Below are 19,270 nucleotides of genomic sequence, written 5' to 3'. Positions count from 1 at the left end.
CACTTCAATACTATTGATCATTCTTATCCTTTGGAGAGTTCTCCTATTTTACGGTTTCTGTAATAAATTTTCCAGGTTTTTCCCTTGCCTTTCTTATAATTTTCTTTTTTTTTTTAACAGACTTTTCCCTCTTTTTGTCTCTCTAAAGTTTAGCAAATTTTCTTCCTGGCTCTACTTAGTATTCTCTCTTCTCTAGCAGGACTGGTCAAATTTGAGTTGTCTATGCAGATGCCACCCAAACATACACACACACATTTATTCCTCATCTTCCATTCTTTGAATGAACTAAAAACCCAACACAAATGATAGTTACTTTTCTTTGATCCCCTACTGCCCCTGGCTTTCTTCTCAGTAAATTTCAAAATATCAGAGATTTTCTGTCTCACAATGTCCTGTGCGTCTGTCTTTTTTTACACTCTTCTTACTCTAATCCTAGTAGAAGCCCTCATTACCTGTTGCCTAGGCTGGTACAATTACCTCCAATCCGACCTTTATGCCTCTCTGTTCTCAAAACAGTCCAACATATTGTTAATAAAACTGTTTTCATAAAGTGAAACCATGATCACATCCCTTGTTTAAACTTTCTCTTTCCTTCTAAATTAAATCCATACTCCTCACCCCAAAACTCAAAGCCTAATATGACCCAATAGGGTCATATTAGGGTCATAATATGACCCTAATCTACTTTCTGAATTCATCTCTGTCCTCTTTCTCATTTATTTCCTCCATGAAGACTTCAACTTATCCCTTCTTGCTGTTCTCTAGCAAGCCACTTTCTTTTTTTTTTTCCTTTTTTTTTTTTTAAACTTTGTTTTAGGCTGCGTTGGGTCTTTGCTGCACGCGGGCTTTCTCTAGTTGCGGCAAACGGGGCCTACTCTTCGTTGCAGTGCACGGGCTTCTCATTGCGGTGGCTTCTCTTGTTGCAGAGCACGGGCTCTAGGAGTGCGGGCTTCAGTGGTTGTGGCACGTGGACTCAGTAGTTGCAGCGCTCGGGCCCTAGAGCACAGGTTCAGTAGTTGTGGCACAGGGGCTTAGTTGCTCTGCGGCATGTGGGATCTTCCCGGACCAGGGCTCGAACCTGTGTCCCCTGCTTTGGCAGGCGGATTCTTAACCATTGCGCCGCCAGGGAAGTCCGCAAGCCCCATTCTTTTCCACTTTGCTCACAGCTACCAGAATAAACTCTAAATATATATAAATTAGATGGTGACGATCCCTGCCCAAGTCCTTTCAGTGTCTCCCCATTCCTTCTAGAGTAAAAGTGGAGGCCTTTTGTGCTCTGACTCTTCAATCCCTCTTCCCCCCAGGCATATGGCCTTTGTCTTATTACTCGGAACATGCCCTGTCTCAAGCTTTTGTCCTTCTCATTGCCTTTCCTCTGGCAACTTCTTGTCCTACAGGTTTCAATTGAAATTGGAGTTTGGGATTGACATATACACACTACTGTATATAAAATAGATAACCAACAAGGACCTACTATATAGCACAAGGAACTATACTCAGTGTTCTGTAAGACTGAGTAATAACCTAGAAGGGTAAAGAATCTCCTAACACAACACTGTAAATCAACTATGCTCCAATAAAATTTTAAAAAATAAAACAAATAAATAAAAATAAAGATTTCACGTTTTCAGAGAGGGTTTCCTACCTCATCCCACCTAAAGAATTGCCCATGGCCTACCCAGTCATTCATATCACTTTGTTTACTTTCTTCACTACTTTTTACCTCTAGCTGAAATTATCTTGTGGTTAAAAAAACTTGTTTGGTTACTTTTTTGTTGCTTGTTCTTCTTCACAACATTATAAATGCCACGAAGCCAGGGACCTTGTCTATCTTGCTCACAGCTGTGTTCCCAGCATTTAACAGTATCATACCACCTTGCTTAATAAATATATGTTGAATGAGTTAATGCCACTTATTCTGCATTGGTTGTACTCCTTGCCATCTCTGCCTGTTGAAATAGCGCCCATCATTTAAGCCCATCTCGAAGTCTTCCCTCTCTTTTGTCTTGATATCTGAATGTTATTCCCACCCTCAAGTTTTTACATAGTCTTTTGTTTGCACACCTCTTATGGCCCTGCCAGGTTCTGCCTTGTTATTTTAAACCTTCTACCATCTCTTCATTGGATTACAATTTTCTTTAGCAATGAGGTTTTGTTATGTTCATGCTTACATCTAATTACTGTGCCCAAACAATTGTAGTTATATACATAGTTGACATGTTGAATTAAAAGGCAAAAAATAACGCTAAAGTTTCACAAATGATTTCCTAATTCTGTTGGTTCTAGGGCTTAGAGGACGTTTGTGTCTCTGGAGCTAATTATTCATAGAGGATTTTTTTTTTTATACTCATCAGTGGTACCAATTAATAGTTGTAAAGGCAGATAATGTAAGCCACATCATTTTAAGGAAAAATCAAGTATAACATTTTTTCCCTTTTTGTTTTTGTAGTAAAATAATTGGTTCCATGGATAGGGACATCTAATAGGTCTAAAGGAACCATAATGGGAAGTTGACTTGAATTTAAAAAGCAGGAGTAAGTAAATAGGATTTGACTACCCTACCAAAACTTAAAATATCAAAACTATTTTCAAGTATAATTTGTTAGAATTCCATTAGTGCCTGTTTCTAGCAGTGCCTCTCTTATGCTGATATAATTCATTCTATTTCTGCCATTTTTCACTCTCTTTTATTTTTTGTACTCTTGACTTTAACTGGATTCACTGACTAGTCTTACCTCTTGGTGGTCTGGACATTCTTCACACTGTTTTTATTCTAATCTCCTTGTTGTTACATTATAGTTTTAGCAAATATATATAAAATTTTCTATTCTATAAGTATTTCTAATTACCACTAAGGATGAGCATTACCACGGCTGTGGCAATAATAATTTCTGGAGCATACTGATGACATTAAGAGGTTGTTGGTGGTTTTGTTCTAGGTGTGATAATTTATTTTAAAGGTTCCTTATCTTTTAGATATGTAATAAAATATTTACAGATAAAAGCATATAATGCTGGGAGTAATTCAAAACAATCAGAGAAAGAGAAAGGGAATTCTAGGGGGGCAAAAGAGGAAAGACGATTGGTCATGAGTTGGTCATTGTTGAGGTGGGAGATAAATATATGGAGTTTATTATATTATTCTCTCCACTTCTGCATGTTTGAAATTTTCTCTAATAAAAGATTAAAAAGAGAAAAGAGTCACATTTTCCCCCAATAAAATACAATTGGTTTTGATGGTGGTTTGCAAAAGGAAGTCAGGGACAGAATCATTTTATTTTGAATAAACACACAGAAAATCTTTTATTCAAGGGCCAGACATGTTATTTAAATTTGATAAATTCTGCATGTTTGCTGAACACTTGTCCTTTGTTATATTTGCCATAGCTGCCACTCCGAGCATTCCAGATTACGCTCTCTGTACGTCTTCTTCTGTACGTGGCCTCCACGATGACGCACATTTCCACCGCCACTGCACATCCTGGACAACCAGCTTGCTTTTTCTCTCAAATCCAGGATAATACCATTCAAGTGCAAAGACTAAAGTTGTGCCAGGAATCCTTTCTGCCTAATGGTAGTTCCACCTAAAATGGGAATATCATAAGTTGAATTATGTTCCTGGGTGACTTTTTTTTTGGTGAAGATTTAATGTCAATGTCGAATTTAGGCCCTTTAGAGAATGCCAAAATTGTGATCTGTTAAAAAGTGTATCAACATGCATAATCTTTAAACATAAATTGTGACCCAATGTTAGGAAACTTCAAAGGACATTGAATAAAACTTTAATTCAGATGCTACCCTCAACTGAGATCCTCTTCTTTTTCTCTCTGTCACTTTGGTGGCCCAAGTCATCTGCAGGCCCAGAGCCCCCTTGGTCTCATGAGAGACCCGAGGGAGTAGATTCCCAGGTCCTCACAGTGCCAAGCATCGTCCACAGAGCAGCCCATGTCTCTATAGCCCTGCACTATCCCCATATCACTGTCTGTTCCTGCTTCTGTTTCCAGATCGTACTGTCTCTGAACTTTGGATATTTTCTGACCTCTGCTGCAGATCCTCTTGTCCAGCCACTCTGTTCCTTCTTTTGAGTGAATCTGGGTTTTATGTCTCAGCTCTGGTTAGTTTTCCCAGCAAATCCATTCCATCTTCTTTATATTTCCCAGAAATTCCTCAGGGTTTCTTTCCCATTGATGAAAAGCTATCTTATTAATGGGACTGCACTAGATTAATTTTGATTTAAAGTTTTTGTGTTTTGTTATTTTAGTGATAAGGGGATGAGCTAAAGGCAAAGCTTATCATTTTGAGTTAAAAATCCTACTCACACTCATTCAGTTTTCTAATGATACTAATAATTTGATTTACAGTGTTATATTAGTTTCATGTGTACAGCATAGTGATTTGGTATTTTTATAGATTATACTCCATTAAAAGTTATTACAAGATAATGGCTATAATCCTTGTTGCTTATCTATTACTTAGTAGTTTGTATTTCTTTTCTTTTTGGCCAAGATGCATGGCATGCGGCGTCTTAGTTCCCTGACCACGGATTGAACCCAGGCCCTGGCAGAGAAAGCACCAAATTCTAACCACTGGACCACCAGGGAATTCCAGTGTAGTCTGTATTTCTTTTTTTTTTTTTTTTTTTAGTCTGTATTTCTTAATCCTATACCCCTAACTTACCCTCCCCTCTTCCTCTCCACACTGGTAATCACTAGCTTATTTTCTATATCTGCGAGCCTGTTTCTGTTTTGCACACACATTCATTTGTATTGTTTTTTAAGATCCACATATAAGTGATATCATACAGTATTTGTCTTTCTCTATCTAATTCATTTCACTAAGCAGCATAATATTCTCTAGGTCCATCCACTTTGCTCATTCTTTTCATTCTTTTTATGGCTGAGTAATATTCCATTTTATACACACACACAAACACACACACGTACCACATCTTCTTACGTCATCGGCCCGGTCAAAGCTGGTCTCCACCACCTATGTGTCCGGTCCATGGGAGGGGAAAGAAGGTACAGAAACATAAGCTCAGAGTTTTTAAAATCAAGAATGGGAAGTGGTCCATTGACTTCTGTTCATGGGCCATTGGCCCCAAATCAGGCACATGGCCACAGCTAACAGAGACAGAGGAATGTGTTGGCTCTAGCTGAACAACTCTGTTGCTATGAAAGAAAGGATGAATGGATTTGGGGGAGGTAACTGTCAGGCTGCTTCACCATCTATTTTAGGCAAACACTGTGATAAGCCGTCTGGGGGAAAGACAGTCTGAGGAGAGATGCATATGATATCCAAAAGTTATATAGTGCCAGATATTATGAAATAACCAATAAACACAGTCCACACTGTGGAGATAAAGAAGTAATTTAGACGGAGGATTTGAGAAGGCTTTGTAAAAGTAGTAATTTTGTTAGGCACAGAGTTTCAAGCTCAGAGACTTGCAGACTTGTGTGGGAGAGTGAATATGAGTGAAGCAGTCAGTGAACTTGAAGCACTATGTTATACATTGTAGTATTTTACACATTGCACTATTCGAAGGGGTTAGGAAGCAAAGCTGTAAACCGTGCGTTGGAATCAAACCGCAAGGAGCCTCGACTAGTATGCTTAAAGAGTGTAGACTTTTTTCACCGGTCAATGGCGAGTAAGTGAAGACTCCTGAAAAATCTGTTAATGTATCTATTAATAAGTGAAAAGTATATTTTAACTTCAGTTTTACAGGTAACTGTTTTATCCTCCACTTTTTCACTGTTTATTCAATACAAGCTGAAGTAGTCCAATAGTATGTGGAAATCCAGCCTTAATATTTTTGTTTTCTCAAGTGATTAAAATAAACACTGTGAAGAATAAGAGTTTCATTTAAATTATGCCAGAGAGTGTTGGAGTTGGGGGAGGGGTGTCATACAGTACTGGCAAGAAAATCTCCATGAGAACTGGAACAACGATTGAAAATGAGTACTAATGAAGATAGAAATACTCTAAAATGAAATTGGGCTCTGCTGTGGTATTTTGAGCTGAAGTTAAAGGCTGATTAAGATTTTCATGAACTTAAACTTGAATCTGTGCAGTAAATTATCAAGGGAGGTGTAATTAGGGTCACTTCCTTCCTAGATCTCTGGGGAATTCCCATCACCATTGATGAGAATTGTGCATAAAGATCATGGGAAGAGCATGGCCCTTGGGTTTCCTCTTAAACAGCCTGTAGGATTTGTTATGGTTATTTTAATGCACTGGTCCTTGGAGACACTAATTTCAGTTCTGCCTCTGCTTTGGACATGGTGAAAATGACAAAAGTTGTGGGTGGGAACCCCAAGAGATGCAGATATCTTTTCATTCTTTCTTCTTTCTCTATAATTATTTTATTATCTGTGAGGAAATTTCTTTTCCAAAAATGCCAAATCTGTAAACAACAGTAAAAAATAAATGATTCCAACCAATGGAGGGGAAAAAGTGCCACCCCATGTTTACTAAGCGGCTAATAAATTCTCTGGGAGTTAGACTTTCTTTGGGAACTGAGGTCATCTCTTTAAGTCTCTGCTGGTTCTGAGACACCTGAGTGTTAAAACACTTGACCAGAGAGTTAGAAATATCTGAGTCCAGGGGACCATGATTTTTACTCAGAGAAAGTCTTGAGCCAAGTGGCAAATGATGAGGAATTGTAAAATAAAACCGTGGGACTGGGATAATATAAAGCAGGAAAAAAAATGACAGCTCTAAAGATGAGCAGTGTTCTATTTTCTCACCCAGTTCTCCACAAAACTATCCCGTGGCACAGCTCTGGATCTTCCGTTGCCTTCCCACGCCTGCCCAGTAACCAAGGGTAGGTCTCGATTTTGATCATGCAATTCTGGCACCTAAGCCAGTGTTCCTCTCCTGATACTTTCCATCTCAAAGTATTTGGGTGCAAAATCAACACCTAACCTGCTTATAAATTTCCGCTCCTCCATAAAGAGAAGAAACACACCTAGTTTTTTTTTTTGCCAGATGGTGAATGTCAGACATGGTAGAAGATCAATATATATTACTGGATAAATAAACTAATGACAGATACATGAAACCAGAAATATCCTCTGTAGGTAAAATGTTTCCCTTTACACTTTGTAGTATTCTACACATTATACTATCTGACAACAGGCAGGTGGCATGTATCAAATAAGCAGGAAAAGCAACTGGGTATGGGCATAAGGTCTCTGCTGCAGAATTTTTAAGAGATCAGATTCATGCTGCAAAGATCTTTTTTCTCTGTTCTAGAAAACAAATATAGTGCACTGAATGTCATCTACTAAGAATCCAATTAATTTCAAGCAGTCTTTCATTTCTAGCTTTTGTCCTTTGTGAATGAATCAAACTATTTTAAGCCCTTTATATACATTAGCTACCTTAGTTCTTACAGCAACTTATGAGGTAGGTACTATAATCATTTTGATTTTATGTATGAGGAAAATGAGGCACAAATATTAATTTTGTCAAGACCTCACAGATGCTAAGTGTTAAAACTGAAATTTAAAGCAAGAGAGTCTGACTGCGGAGTCTATTTTCTTAACCACTGTACTGCACTGTCTCATGAGATGGCACTGGAGCAGAAATCCTAAATAATCCCAGGAGGCCTTCTGGGGAAATGTTCCTGGTAGAAGCAAACCCATGATATGAAAGTATGTATGGCTCTGTTTCAGAGAACAGCAAGGCCAGAGTTGTAGAGTGGAAATGATTCAGGGGAAAAGGTAATAATAAGATGTAGTGGCTTGTGGGCCCTGGAAAAGGTTTCGATTTTCATTTTTAGAAAAATGGAAAGACATAGGAGGGTGTTAAGCAGAGGTGTGATGTAATATGATCTAAAAGAATATTGTAGCTGCTGTATGATGACTAGGACGGAAGTGAAGAATCTAAGTATTTAATATAAAATAATATTTAAATTCAATACATAAGTCAAAATTATATACACACACACATATAAAGAATCTTATTTTCTAAAACTAAACTAAATAGTTCCAAAACTGCTTAGCCAGTTAAATATATTTTGGTAAAAATAGGTTCTGAAATCATTGTAATGTTCTAAAACACTTGCAGATTTTTAGAAATTGATGTGACCTTTTGTTTGGTGTGACTGTCACTAGCTAAATGACGTCCTTATCTGAGCCATGACTTGACATAGGGGTTCCATCAAACTCTTCCACCGACTTCCCCATGAGATCAATGGCCATCAGGTCTTTGGCACCCAGCCTTTGGTTGCAGCTGGAAGGTGGCTGGTGGAACTGCTCTAACTCCATTGCTAGATTTGCCCCTGGCTGCCAAGGATCTCTGTATCACCTGGACTCAGAAATCCTGCATCTCAGCCCCACTATGCCCAGACATTGCCTGCCCCACAGCCTGTGTCACCTTCACAGATGTTGAGCTGCCCCTGCACAGAACAGGTAAGCACTGTGCATGTTCTTTTTGCTGGTGTGGCAGTTGCCTTCTGCATCTGTCTGGTTTCCCTGGGATGGGAGAGGGGGACCCGCATCTATGCCAGAACTGCTAGGAGGTCTGATATCCAACTCTGTAATCACTGGTGGGCTAACTCTGATTAAGGTAGATTTTTCTTTAGCAAACTGAAAACTGTACAGAAATGTTTCAATATACCAATGTCCATAGATGAAGTAAAATAAATAAAGACCCCATAAATCTGTGTAAAAGGCTACACAAGGGCTCAACTTTCTGATGTTTAGCTATGTGAAATATGAGAATAAGCCTATAGCTTACTAGCTTTGTACTTCTCTCCCTGTGCCCTCATCCCTTCCTTGAAGAGGCAAGAGCTAAGGATGATTAAGTCAAGGGTTGATAGAAAATCTCACTTTAGCAATTGAGATAACGCTAAATCTTTATATGCCAGGCCTGCATTCAGATATTACTGAGAAGGAGATGTAGTTTTAAGATGGGAGGTGGGAGACGCAAAGAAAAAAGGTTACAGGATTTCCATGATACATCAAGCTCAAATAGAAAAACCAAGAGAACATTCTAAAACTTTGAATGAAATGAAATCAACATGAAATTTTAAAAACGTAGTTCCCTTGGAACAACAGATCTCAAAGAGAGGGACCCTCAGAGAGAGAGATCTCGGAGGTGAATGTCCTCGCTGTGTGATCGCTGTTTCACATGCCTCTAAAAATGTGTTGTTTCTCCTTGAGCTTTCACTAGGGATAATTTTGTGAAAGAGAAATTGCAAAACTACAGTGAATACAAAGAAAGTATTTTAATAAAATATTCACTATAGTGGAAGCTTTCAACAAGAACTGAGAAGGCAAAAGAAGTAGCTGTCCCCTTTGGGAATCCAGTCCTAAATGACACGGGAATGCTCTTAGCTTTTCTCCAAAAGCTCCTTGCCTAGTTCTGCCAACAGGTGGCCAGGAGGGGGACAAAGAAACCTCTGGAGGTCACTGTGAAGAACCAAGTGAATGAAGAGAATCCACTTAGAACTAGATGAGAGCTAAGCAGCTTTTGTTGTTTGTTTTTAATAAAAAATATTTTTCCAACTCACAGGGAAATGGGTAAAACTTTTCAGGTTAAATGTTTCTTCTGTGAGTTGTTCTTAGTCAGTTGGTACCTCCTATGGCTTGTCTTTAAGCAGCTGGGAGCCCCAGCAGGACTGCAGACACCTGGCTGAGCATCGGGGAAAATGCAGAACTAAGCAGTTTTTCTGTGGGAAATCCAAAAATAGATTTGCAAGTTTCTATTCATGTTTTCAAGGCTCTGAATGAGAAGTTAACAGGAACTTTGCTTCATCAATCATATTGTGGGGTGATTTATAGCTTTGAAACTTTGAGCCTTATACTACAATAGTTGATTTAATGGAATAGGAATTTTGATTTCTAGTTAGATTCAATTATGTTCATGTGGAAACATGCTAGAATTGAACTCAGTTGTTGTTGTTTTCCAATTTCACAGATGTCCCTGCTTAAAATTTTAGTGTAATTTTCCTAATACTAGTTATGCTTACACTATACAATTTGAGGAAAAAATAAAATTCAGTATTTAAAAAATAAACAACAGAACAAAACAAAACTAAGCAGTTTTTGTCTTAAGCAGGCTTCTTACCTGGTGCAGTTAAAAAAAAAAAAAGAGAGAGAGAGAGAAAGAGAGAAAGGAAAAACACAGTTTTGGGGCCCCCTGCCCATTCTATCACATTTCAAGAGTGAACAATAGAAACAGAGACAACTGTGGTGTCACCCGCTAAGTATTTCATAAAGCATCATCCCTTGGTCCACTTTCATATTCAAGGTCTATTACTATTAATGTAATTCTTGGGTTTCAAATTGAGAGAAATGAGAGCATTTCCCCTACATAACTTAAGCCTATCTCTGCGAATACTGCATGGATGAAACAAGTGAGCCAAGAACCCTCCAGCTTGTGTGTTACTGTTTATTGACACAGAAAGTGCTGCTGTTGGAATATGCATATCATTTAGTGCATTAAGATAAAGAATGACAAATTATTGTGTTCCAGCTCTGTTTCAGTCTGTGCCCTGTAGAAACTCTTCAACATCTTATCAAAGACTTTCTGGGGGTTGTGTTGTTGTCAGGATTCCGACGTGTTCTGATTTCCTTCTGGAGTCATAAATTGCACCTTGGGCACCATGAGGGATGAATTGTTCCGGCGGATGGAATTATTCCTCCTCATGGAATTGTTTCTTCTCATGGAATTGCGCTTCCTCAGAGAATTCTGGTGGGACAGTTCGCTCTTCTGGAGGGTTTGGATAAGAATGGAAGGCTTTTCGTCCAGCTCTCGGGCGCTGCACCTCGGAGCCGCTACCTTCACGGTGTTGCCAAATTTGGAGTAATCCACGGAATACACGCCTTCCTCCTCGGTTACGATGGACACGAAGCGATGGCCCCATTGGATCTCCTCAGCGATGTAGGAGGTTCTCGCTTGGGTGGTAATGCCAGTAGTTTCGACCACTCCTTCCAGAATCACGATGACCTCCAGGTCTTGGTTGGCAAGGTCAGTGGCGGAGATATCATACAAGGGGCTGCGCTTGTCAATCACGTGGCAGATGATCAAAGGGGCCACCAGAAAAATGTTATTACTCTCAAGGGGGTTATCAACGGGAATGTCTAGTTGGTGAATAGGCACCACCTCCCCTTCGGGTGTCGTGGTTTTCTTGACCACCTGGATGCGCACCGAGGCACTGATGATCATGCTTTTCCTTAGGTCGCCCACACGGAACATGAAACACAGTTTGCCATTTCGGACTGCGATCACCGCATGGCGGCTGAAAATCAAGGTTTCCGCCCTTCTGTGAGCCTGGGCTGTTTTCATGAATATGCAGCCCAACATGACTGCATTGATGATCAAACCCACAATGTTCTGGAGAATCAGGACTGTGATGGCCAGAGGGCATTCCTCTGTCATCATTCTCCCGCCAAACCCAATTGTCACTTGAACTTCAATGGAGAAGAGGAAAGCAGAGGTGAAAGACCTGTAAGAAATGAGACCAGAAAACAATGCCATTGGATCAGATTTTGAATCACGAAATAACAGGCTAAGTTGAATTTTGCGTTTTCTTCCTCTAAAGGCTATTTTTTTAAAAAAAAATTATTAAAGTATAGTTGCTTTACAATGTTGTGTTAGTTGTTTCAGGTGTGCAGCAAAGTGAAATATATATATATGTGTATACACACACACACATTCATATTCTTTTTCAGGTTCTTTCCATTACAGGTTATTATAAGATATTGAGTATAGTTCCCTGTGCTATACAGTAGGTCCTTGTTGGTTATCCATTTTATATATAGTAGTGTGTATATGTTAATCCCAAACTCCTTATTTATCCCTCCCTCACCCTTTCCCCTTTGGTAACCATAAGTTTGTTTTCTATGTCTGTGACTCTATTTCTGTTTTGTAACTAAGTTCATTTCTATCATTTTTTAAGATTCCACATATAAGCGATATCACATGATATTTGTCTTTCTCTGTCTGATTTACTTCATTTAGTATGATAATCTCTAGGTCCATCCATGTTGCTGCAAATGCCATTATTTCATTCTTTTTATGGCCGAGTAATATTCCATTGTGTATATATATCTATCTATATATAGATATAGATATATACACACCACATCTTCTTTATCCATTCATTTGTCGATGTCCAAAGGCTATTTTTAAAAATTTATTTATTTATTTATTATCTTTGGCTGCGTTGGGTCTTCATTGCTGCGCACGGGCTTTCTCTAGTTGCGGTGAGAGGGGGCTACTCTTTGTTGCTGTGCGTGGGCTTCTCATCACAGTGGCTTCTCTTGTTGCAGAGCACGGGCTCTAGAGCACAGGCTCAGTAGTTGTGATGCACGGGCTCAGTTGCTCCGTGGCATGTGGCATCTTCCCGGACCAGGGGTCAAACCATGTCCCCTGCATTGGCAGGCAGATTCTTAACCACTGCGCCACCAGGGAAGTCCCATGTCCAAAGGCTGTTAAAGGCTTTTAGAAAGACCATCCACCTTAATGTATCAAATGTCCAGTTCTAAACACAAGCACTTGTTCATTCTCTCCCTCTCTCTCTCTCTCCGCATGCATCTACCTCCAGGCTTCTGGGATACACTTCTATTAATGTTTTCAAATCATGTAATGATGGGCCTGTTTATGTGAAAACATTAAAATAATACCTAGACATATTTAGATTTATAGGCTTATTTTACTTCATGAAATTTTCTTCCAGGTTGATGTCTATTATTTATTGCCTGTCTGTGTTTAAGTGACTTGAGTCATATGGGAAGTACTGAGTAACAAGTGAACTTTTTATTATTTACAACCTTTAAAAGTCATACTCCCTAACAAACACTGCTTGTGTACCTTATATAGAGAAAGCACAGTGCTAAAGAGTGGTACAAAGCACATCATTCAAAGATACTAGTATTTTTAATTAAAAAAAACCATGTTGTGCCATTTGGAACGAAACATGTTTTCTTACTGATTGTCTCGTTTTGTTCTCTAAGTGATCTAGAGAATACTGAAGTTATTAAAGGAAGGATTTGAGGTAGAGATAGATAAGTGACTGTGTCAAGATTCCATAATTAATAAGAACACGAATTCTCTTAATTCTGGGCTAGTCTCCGAAAGAATCACAGGGAAGGGGCCAACAAGTGTCAGGGTTTTCTTGGGAAGCTTTTTCAAACTGCACTCTCTTCCTTAGCTCAGTGTAAACCCTGATTTGGTAGTTTAGGGTGGACCTGGATAAAACTTTGGAAAAGCTTGCAGATAATTCTGTTTTATCTCCCCTGGTTGAGAAGCACCACATTTGGTTATTCTTATCACTAATTTATTCATTTAACTACATATCCTACACTGCTGTAGCTTCTTAATAGAAACAGTCTTAGTCTTGTGTTTGCCCTACACCCCAATTTCAAACTTTTCTAATTTTATAGACGAGAGACCATCTGTCAAAGTATTAGCTGTGTATTAATGCCACACACAATGAGAGACCAAATATTAAATATTTGAATACTAAGTTAAGTACTGCACTTTGGCGGGACACCGTGAATGGTAGGCAAGCACACGCAGGTGATCTTTTTCTATTCAGGTTCATAATCAGGGATTTTTATTTTTTTAATTGAAAGATAGTTGATTCTTCTAATTAACTTTTAAATGGAGTGTGAAAATTGCCTTTCTTACCCCTTTTGTTGCTCAAACGATTCATGAAAACCAATGATTGCTTTTTGCACTAGCTACACATGAGCTAATACTGAATGATCCAAAAACATGGCAAAGAATAAGAAAAGACCTCAGTGAAGGGGCACAGATACAACATTGATTTCTAATTATACATGCTTCAGGGAGCAGCGTATGATGAATATGCTCAGATGTTTCATTTTAACGGCTTAAGATATCATTCATGTGCCATATTGTGTATGTTGTTTATTTTATGAAAGAACTTACTTCCAAACATTATATTGTGCAAGACCCAGGCTTTTATGAGCACCTGTCATGCTAAACAACCTCAAGAGATGAAAGTGTTTAACTGTTCATTTGTTCTTCTACAGAGGGAGTGAGGCTGAATTAGAAGAGGAAATATATTGGTTTATTTTCTGACTCATGTTAGAAAGTCATCCACGTGAAAGGGAAAGTGAGCCAGCCTGGAAGGAGAATGTTAAATGTTATTTGGATACACTGGAGAATGTTCATTACAATCAGTTGTTTTCGGTTCTGATGACAAGGTGAGACACTGAACTTATGAAAGGAAAGGAAATGCAAAGAATTAGACATATTATTAGTCATCTTTTAAATCCCTTTTGGGAGAGAATAGAGATTTTTTCTGTTTCTATTTTTTTTTTTTTTTTGGTGAAAAAGTATTATGTACGGTTGGTTAAGATTAAATTGTATGTTGCATCGAAGTATAAATAGTACCACAATGCTAAAATAAAACCAGTAAGATTTTAACCTTACAAGATGTCCAATACTATTTTTTTAGGTAAGAAGTGCAATTTAAAATGCTAAGATTAAATCAACTATATTTTAATAAAAATTTTTAAAAAAGAAATATGCTTTAGAGAATCACCTAATGAAAAATAAATAAATAAAATGCTAAAACTCTCATACTGATAAGATCAAGTGTGTCTCCTTGTATCTGTGATGCCATTTCTCATAGTGAATTGAATGTTCAAACCAGCAGGAATACATCAGGGGGATAAACATGCCTCAGAACACCTCTTGTTGAACAATAAAAGCTAGCAGTAAAACAGCTTTTAATAACCAGTGCACTCCATCAAGTTCTTTTACAAAATCATTGAAAATATCTCACTTTTGATGACATATCTTTAATAAATTGCTTAATGACTTTTTTCCCACAGGAAAAGCCAATATATTCGTCTTGTGAATAAAATCTGTCCTTTATTTTTCCGAGGTTTATCATTTCTGTTTCTTTTATCTCTTTTTATGTGTATCTACTTCATGTTTATTAAAAATGTACCTTGATAAGAAAATGATTCACCAACATCAGTGCCAATAAATTTCTTAAAGAGAAATATTATAGATAATGCTATCTGACCTACATATACCCGTTAAACACAGTATTTTGTTCCTTTATATTTGGTGTACTGATGATCACCTACATTCCTCATCTATATTTTCTTTGAGACAAAAGTCTGTGGCAAGTTTAAGACAAGAAAACAATATCTAACTCGATGGTAAAGGCAATGGATCGATTCAATTTGTTTTTCTCCTCAAAATCTGAGCTGAAATCTGTGGCATGTGATCTCTACGACAAATACCGCAACCCCCCTTGATAAGCTGGCATTGCAACTATTCAGGCAATGGAAGGATGGACAAGTTTACAGTCTGAGTTTCTGCTTCTTGCAGCGGTATGCTAATTTCATAAGATTTCAGGGTCATCAAAGGTCTTATTCTTTACAGTTTCCTGGAAGAATGGTGCTTACTCAGTTGCTTTGCTTTATGAATTATGTGAATTTGGAATATATTGAGAAAAGGTCCTGGAAAAGTTGCTAGCATAACTACTAATGTTTCACTGCAGAGTGCATATTTTTGCAATTGATATTACCTTTTTCCATCTTCCAACAACATAAGAGACAAATCACTCCAAGTAAATGTTCTTAGGCCATGTGAAACTATGAGAGGAGAATCACTGAAATCAAATTCACTTTACTTATCTTTGAAATATTTACAATATAAGAGAAAAAAAGCAAAATTAGGGCAATCTAGGAACTGTCTTCCTATCCTACTAAAACTTTTAGAGAAAACCACAACACGAAGTCACTTCTACATAATCTCTTCCATTAAAAATTTGGACCAATCTCCATTAAAAAATAATTTTTTTCTAGTTCTGAATCTCAGCATAACTTCTAATTTTGGAATTCAATGCAAGCAATCAGCTATTTAAGATAATCTTGATAAAGAAGGGCTTATGTTTATTTCATTTCTGGTGGATTAAAAAAATTTTTTTTAAGCTAGAACACCTCTCCACCAGTGTTTTCCATTTTTCTCATTATTTCTGAAAATGTCACAGGTAAGAGAAGTTGTGGAAAAACATTACTAGCATTTGCACAATATTTTTTGTTGATCAGAGATATTGCCTTGTGGATGCTGGAACTATGGACAGCAGCTTTTTCAGACTGAAAACTCAGTATGTGGTTTTTCTGAGGAAGGCGCTCTGTGGAATCCTTTGAACCACGACCATTTTAAAATAACTGGTATAATATTTTCAAGGCCAGCTCAAAGGATTGAAGTGCTACATTTTCAAAGACTCGTCATCCATAAAGCTGCATCTGAGAAGATTTTTAATACATTGGATTGGTTTTGTTGTTGTTGTTATGTTTTTACTTTTTTGCTTCTGAAGGTACTGAAACAAACTCTTTAGTTCACTTGCAACAAAATAACAGAGTGAAAAGAGAAAGGACAGTTTCATCTCTTTTTCTGTACTGTTTTCCACCCCTGCCTCATCCCGCTGCATTCTTACCTGACGTTAGTCACACACACGGTGGACTCCAAGCCACTTTTCTCCATCCCACTTTTCTCCATGTAAGCATAGATGTCCCCGTGGGCAAAGGCCACCAGCCACCACATGATGGCGAAGAGCAGCCAGCTGCAGAGGAACGACATGGTAAAGATGACCAGGGTGTGGCGCCATTTCAGGTCCACCAAGGTAGTGAAGATGTCCTGGAGGAACCGTCCTTGCTCCCGGATGTTCTTGTGCGCCAGGTTGCAGGCCCCGCTCTTGGCGATGAAGCGGGCCTTGGGCAGGCGGTCCCTGATGCGCGGTTTGCGCAGGTTCTCCGCGGCTATGCGCGCCAGCACATACTCCTCGGGGATGATGCTCTTTCTGGCCAACATCGTCCCGTCACCATAGCCAGCCTATGCACCTGTCTCCGACCTGCCTCTCCTTCCCTCGAGACCCGTCCTGCAGGAGGGAAACGAAGATTAAAAACTTTTCCCCCTATTTTCCTCACCTCTTCAGTCCTTGCATGTAGGGGTGTGTCTATACATTCCAGGTGACGTGCAAAGCTAAAGGTATGATCTTATTAATCTAAACACGAGCCTAGTTAGTGCTTGAGTTCTTGGATCCCGGAAAAATTACTTGGTCTGAACCAGAACTGTTTTAATATTCCTTATCGTTTTGAACACATAAGAGCACAGTCTTAGTTAAACAAAACCAAGAGCCTTCCTGTAAACAGCAGGCTCAGTGATAATTCTGAAATTACCCGCGTCTGTAGATTAGTGCAAGGATACCAGCACGCGACGTCTATGAGGAAAATTAAGGATCTATTTACTAAACTATTCACATGATGTAGCAATATTAAACGTAAAGAGGGGAAATTCTTTTTCTGTTATTTTTAGAAATAGGCAAAGGCCGTGAGCTCCTGCGTAGTATAAATGTTTCTTGTAATTCGACAAAATAATAATAAGCAATGTGCTATGTAACCTGAAAATTACGTAGAGGTATTTTAAATTTGAAAGAAGTGTGACTTGCATTTTTTTTTCTTTTAAAAATCCCACTGGAACTCATAATGTAATAGCTTGAAAACTTCTTGACGACGAAGGGATCAAACATACAAGCTGCAGGAAAAACCCCGGACAATAGCCTGCGGGCTGCGGATAGAGTCAATTAAAAGAGTGTGCCCCGAAATTCCATCCGACGCTGTCAACCTCGCCCGTGTTCTGCATTTTCAATCGTTTGCGGGGACGCGTTCAGCCTCCCCCTCCCCTCCGCTTAGAGGAGCGTTGAAACTTACAGACTCTGGCGAGCGGGCGCAGCGGCCGCACCTCCCCGCACACGCCGGCCGACCGCGAGCGGGTCCCTCGCTGTCCCATCTCCGGGCGCGGGAGCGGGGACCGCGACTGCCGGAGGGACAGATCCCGGGGCCGCGCGTCCTAGGGAGAAGAGTTAAAATAATAAAAGGTGCAGTTGAATCTGAACGCGGGGAGGGCTGGAGGGAGGGGGATGGGTGTCGCTCTTCCCCTCCCCCTGCTCGGCTCTATCCCTTGGCCGCTGCCGACGACGGAGGAGAGGCTTGGGGAGAGGAGCTGGGGCGTGATGCTCCACAAATCAGCCTCCCACTTCGGGCTTTGACGCGCGCCAGACCTCTGAGGCCGAAATTGCTGAGATGAGGGAGGGAGGGGGTGGGGGAGAGGCGAGACCCGGGGAGGTAGGGAGCCCGCCGGAGGGAGGGGCGACGGGGGGGTGGAGGGCGGGGCCTGTAGAACCAGCCTTTTTCCCAGTAGCTGCGACCACCCGCAGCCAGCGTGACACGCATGTCTTTAAAAGGCTCCCAGCTCCGGGGAGAGAACTTTCTGAGTTCGAGTTCACTGACGTAAAGAGATTTTTTTTTTTTTAACCTGGGTAGATAACTGTGCTACTTCAGGTTACATAAAACCAGATATAGAGATCAGAAAATAGTCTTCTGACGCATCCAGGCTGCGTGCACACATACTGATTTACATTAAATTTCCGTCTAGTAGGGATGATAAGTGGAAGCAGTGTTCTGAAACCCACTTCGTGTTGACATATTTCTTCGCCAGCCAAAGCTGGTTCTCAGGGAATTAAATACACACACAAACACACAACTACGACAAAAAAAAAAAAAAAAAGTGGAAGAAGAAAACCGCTCGAAGTCTCTTCCAATACAAAAATTTTACCCCGAACAGGGACTGCAGTCAACACTTCAGAACTCAAACCGTCATTCTTCAGTAATTGGTGGCTTTCTGAAATGTGGCAGCTTCTCGGTCTTGTCTAGATGGCCTCAATGATAAAAAAGAGCCATTACGCACAAGAAAGTTATACAGTAAATATCTTTCTGTAGCTTTTTGAAAAGGAGCCAGCAAAGACAAATGTGCTTTCTCCCACAGGTCAGGCCTCCTGATTTGGCACTTGTGTTAATGGAAACTTTAATTCTTGGAAATTTCATGTATTTTCCAAGACTCAGGACAGAAAGTGTATGGAGCATAAACAATGTGTTCATTTAATTACCAAGAGACCTAAAATTAGTCTTTGATGAAGGCAAATGAAGGATCATTTTTCCCCCTTGCAGATAGAGCTGCTTAACCCCTTCAGTTTGAGCCTGGGGATCCTCGTCTGTTAGTGGTAGCTCTCTCCTCTACTGTTGTGAATTTTTACAGTAATTTATGTGGCAGTTTTACTACAAGTGTGTGGGGATCACATTGTACAGTTAATCCCCTCATCATTCCATTTTAGAATTGTTTGGTGTACGATTTATTCCCTATTATTTTAGCTGGGGGAATATTCATCAAACACCTATTTGGGGAAGGGATATGGAGATATATATATATATAT

At 39.4% G+C, this 19,270-nt stretch overlaps 1 protein-coding gene across 1 annotated transcript; it reads right to left on the bottom strand.

Moving 5' to 3' along the window:
- Nucleotides 1-10,384: 10,384 nt before the first annotated feature.
- KCNJ8 (potassium inwardly rectifying channel subfamily J member 8) lies at nt 10,385-17,998 on the bottom strand. The gene is made up of 3 exons (XM_027129239.1): nt 17,712-17,998; nt 16,439-16,879; nt 10,385-11,455 (listed from the first exon to the last, which is right to left on the bottom strand). Exons 2-3 carry the CDS (start codon nt 16,810-16,812, stop codon nt 10,555-10,557), a joined length of 1,275 nt encoding a protein of 424 aa, XP_026985040.1. The 5' UTR covers nt 16,813-16,879; nt 17,712-17,998; the 3' UTR covers nt 10,385-10,554.
- Between the last annotated feature and the right edge of the window lie 1,272 nt (nt 17,999-19,270).

The sequence above is a fragment of the Aethalodelphis obliquidens genome, unplaced genomic scaffold, assembly GCF_003676395.1.
Source record: "Aethalodelphis obliquidens isolate GAN/ISIS:26980383/991018 unplaced genomic scaffold, ASM367639v1 scaffold36, whole genome shotgun sequence".
Lineage (NCBI taxonomy): Eukaryota > Metazoa > Chordata > Mammalia > Artiodactyla > Delphinidae > Aethalodelphis > Aethalodelphis obliquidens.
This window is presented reverse-complemented; position numbering and strand designations above follow the sequence as displayed.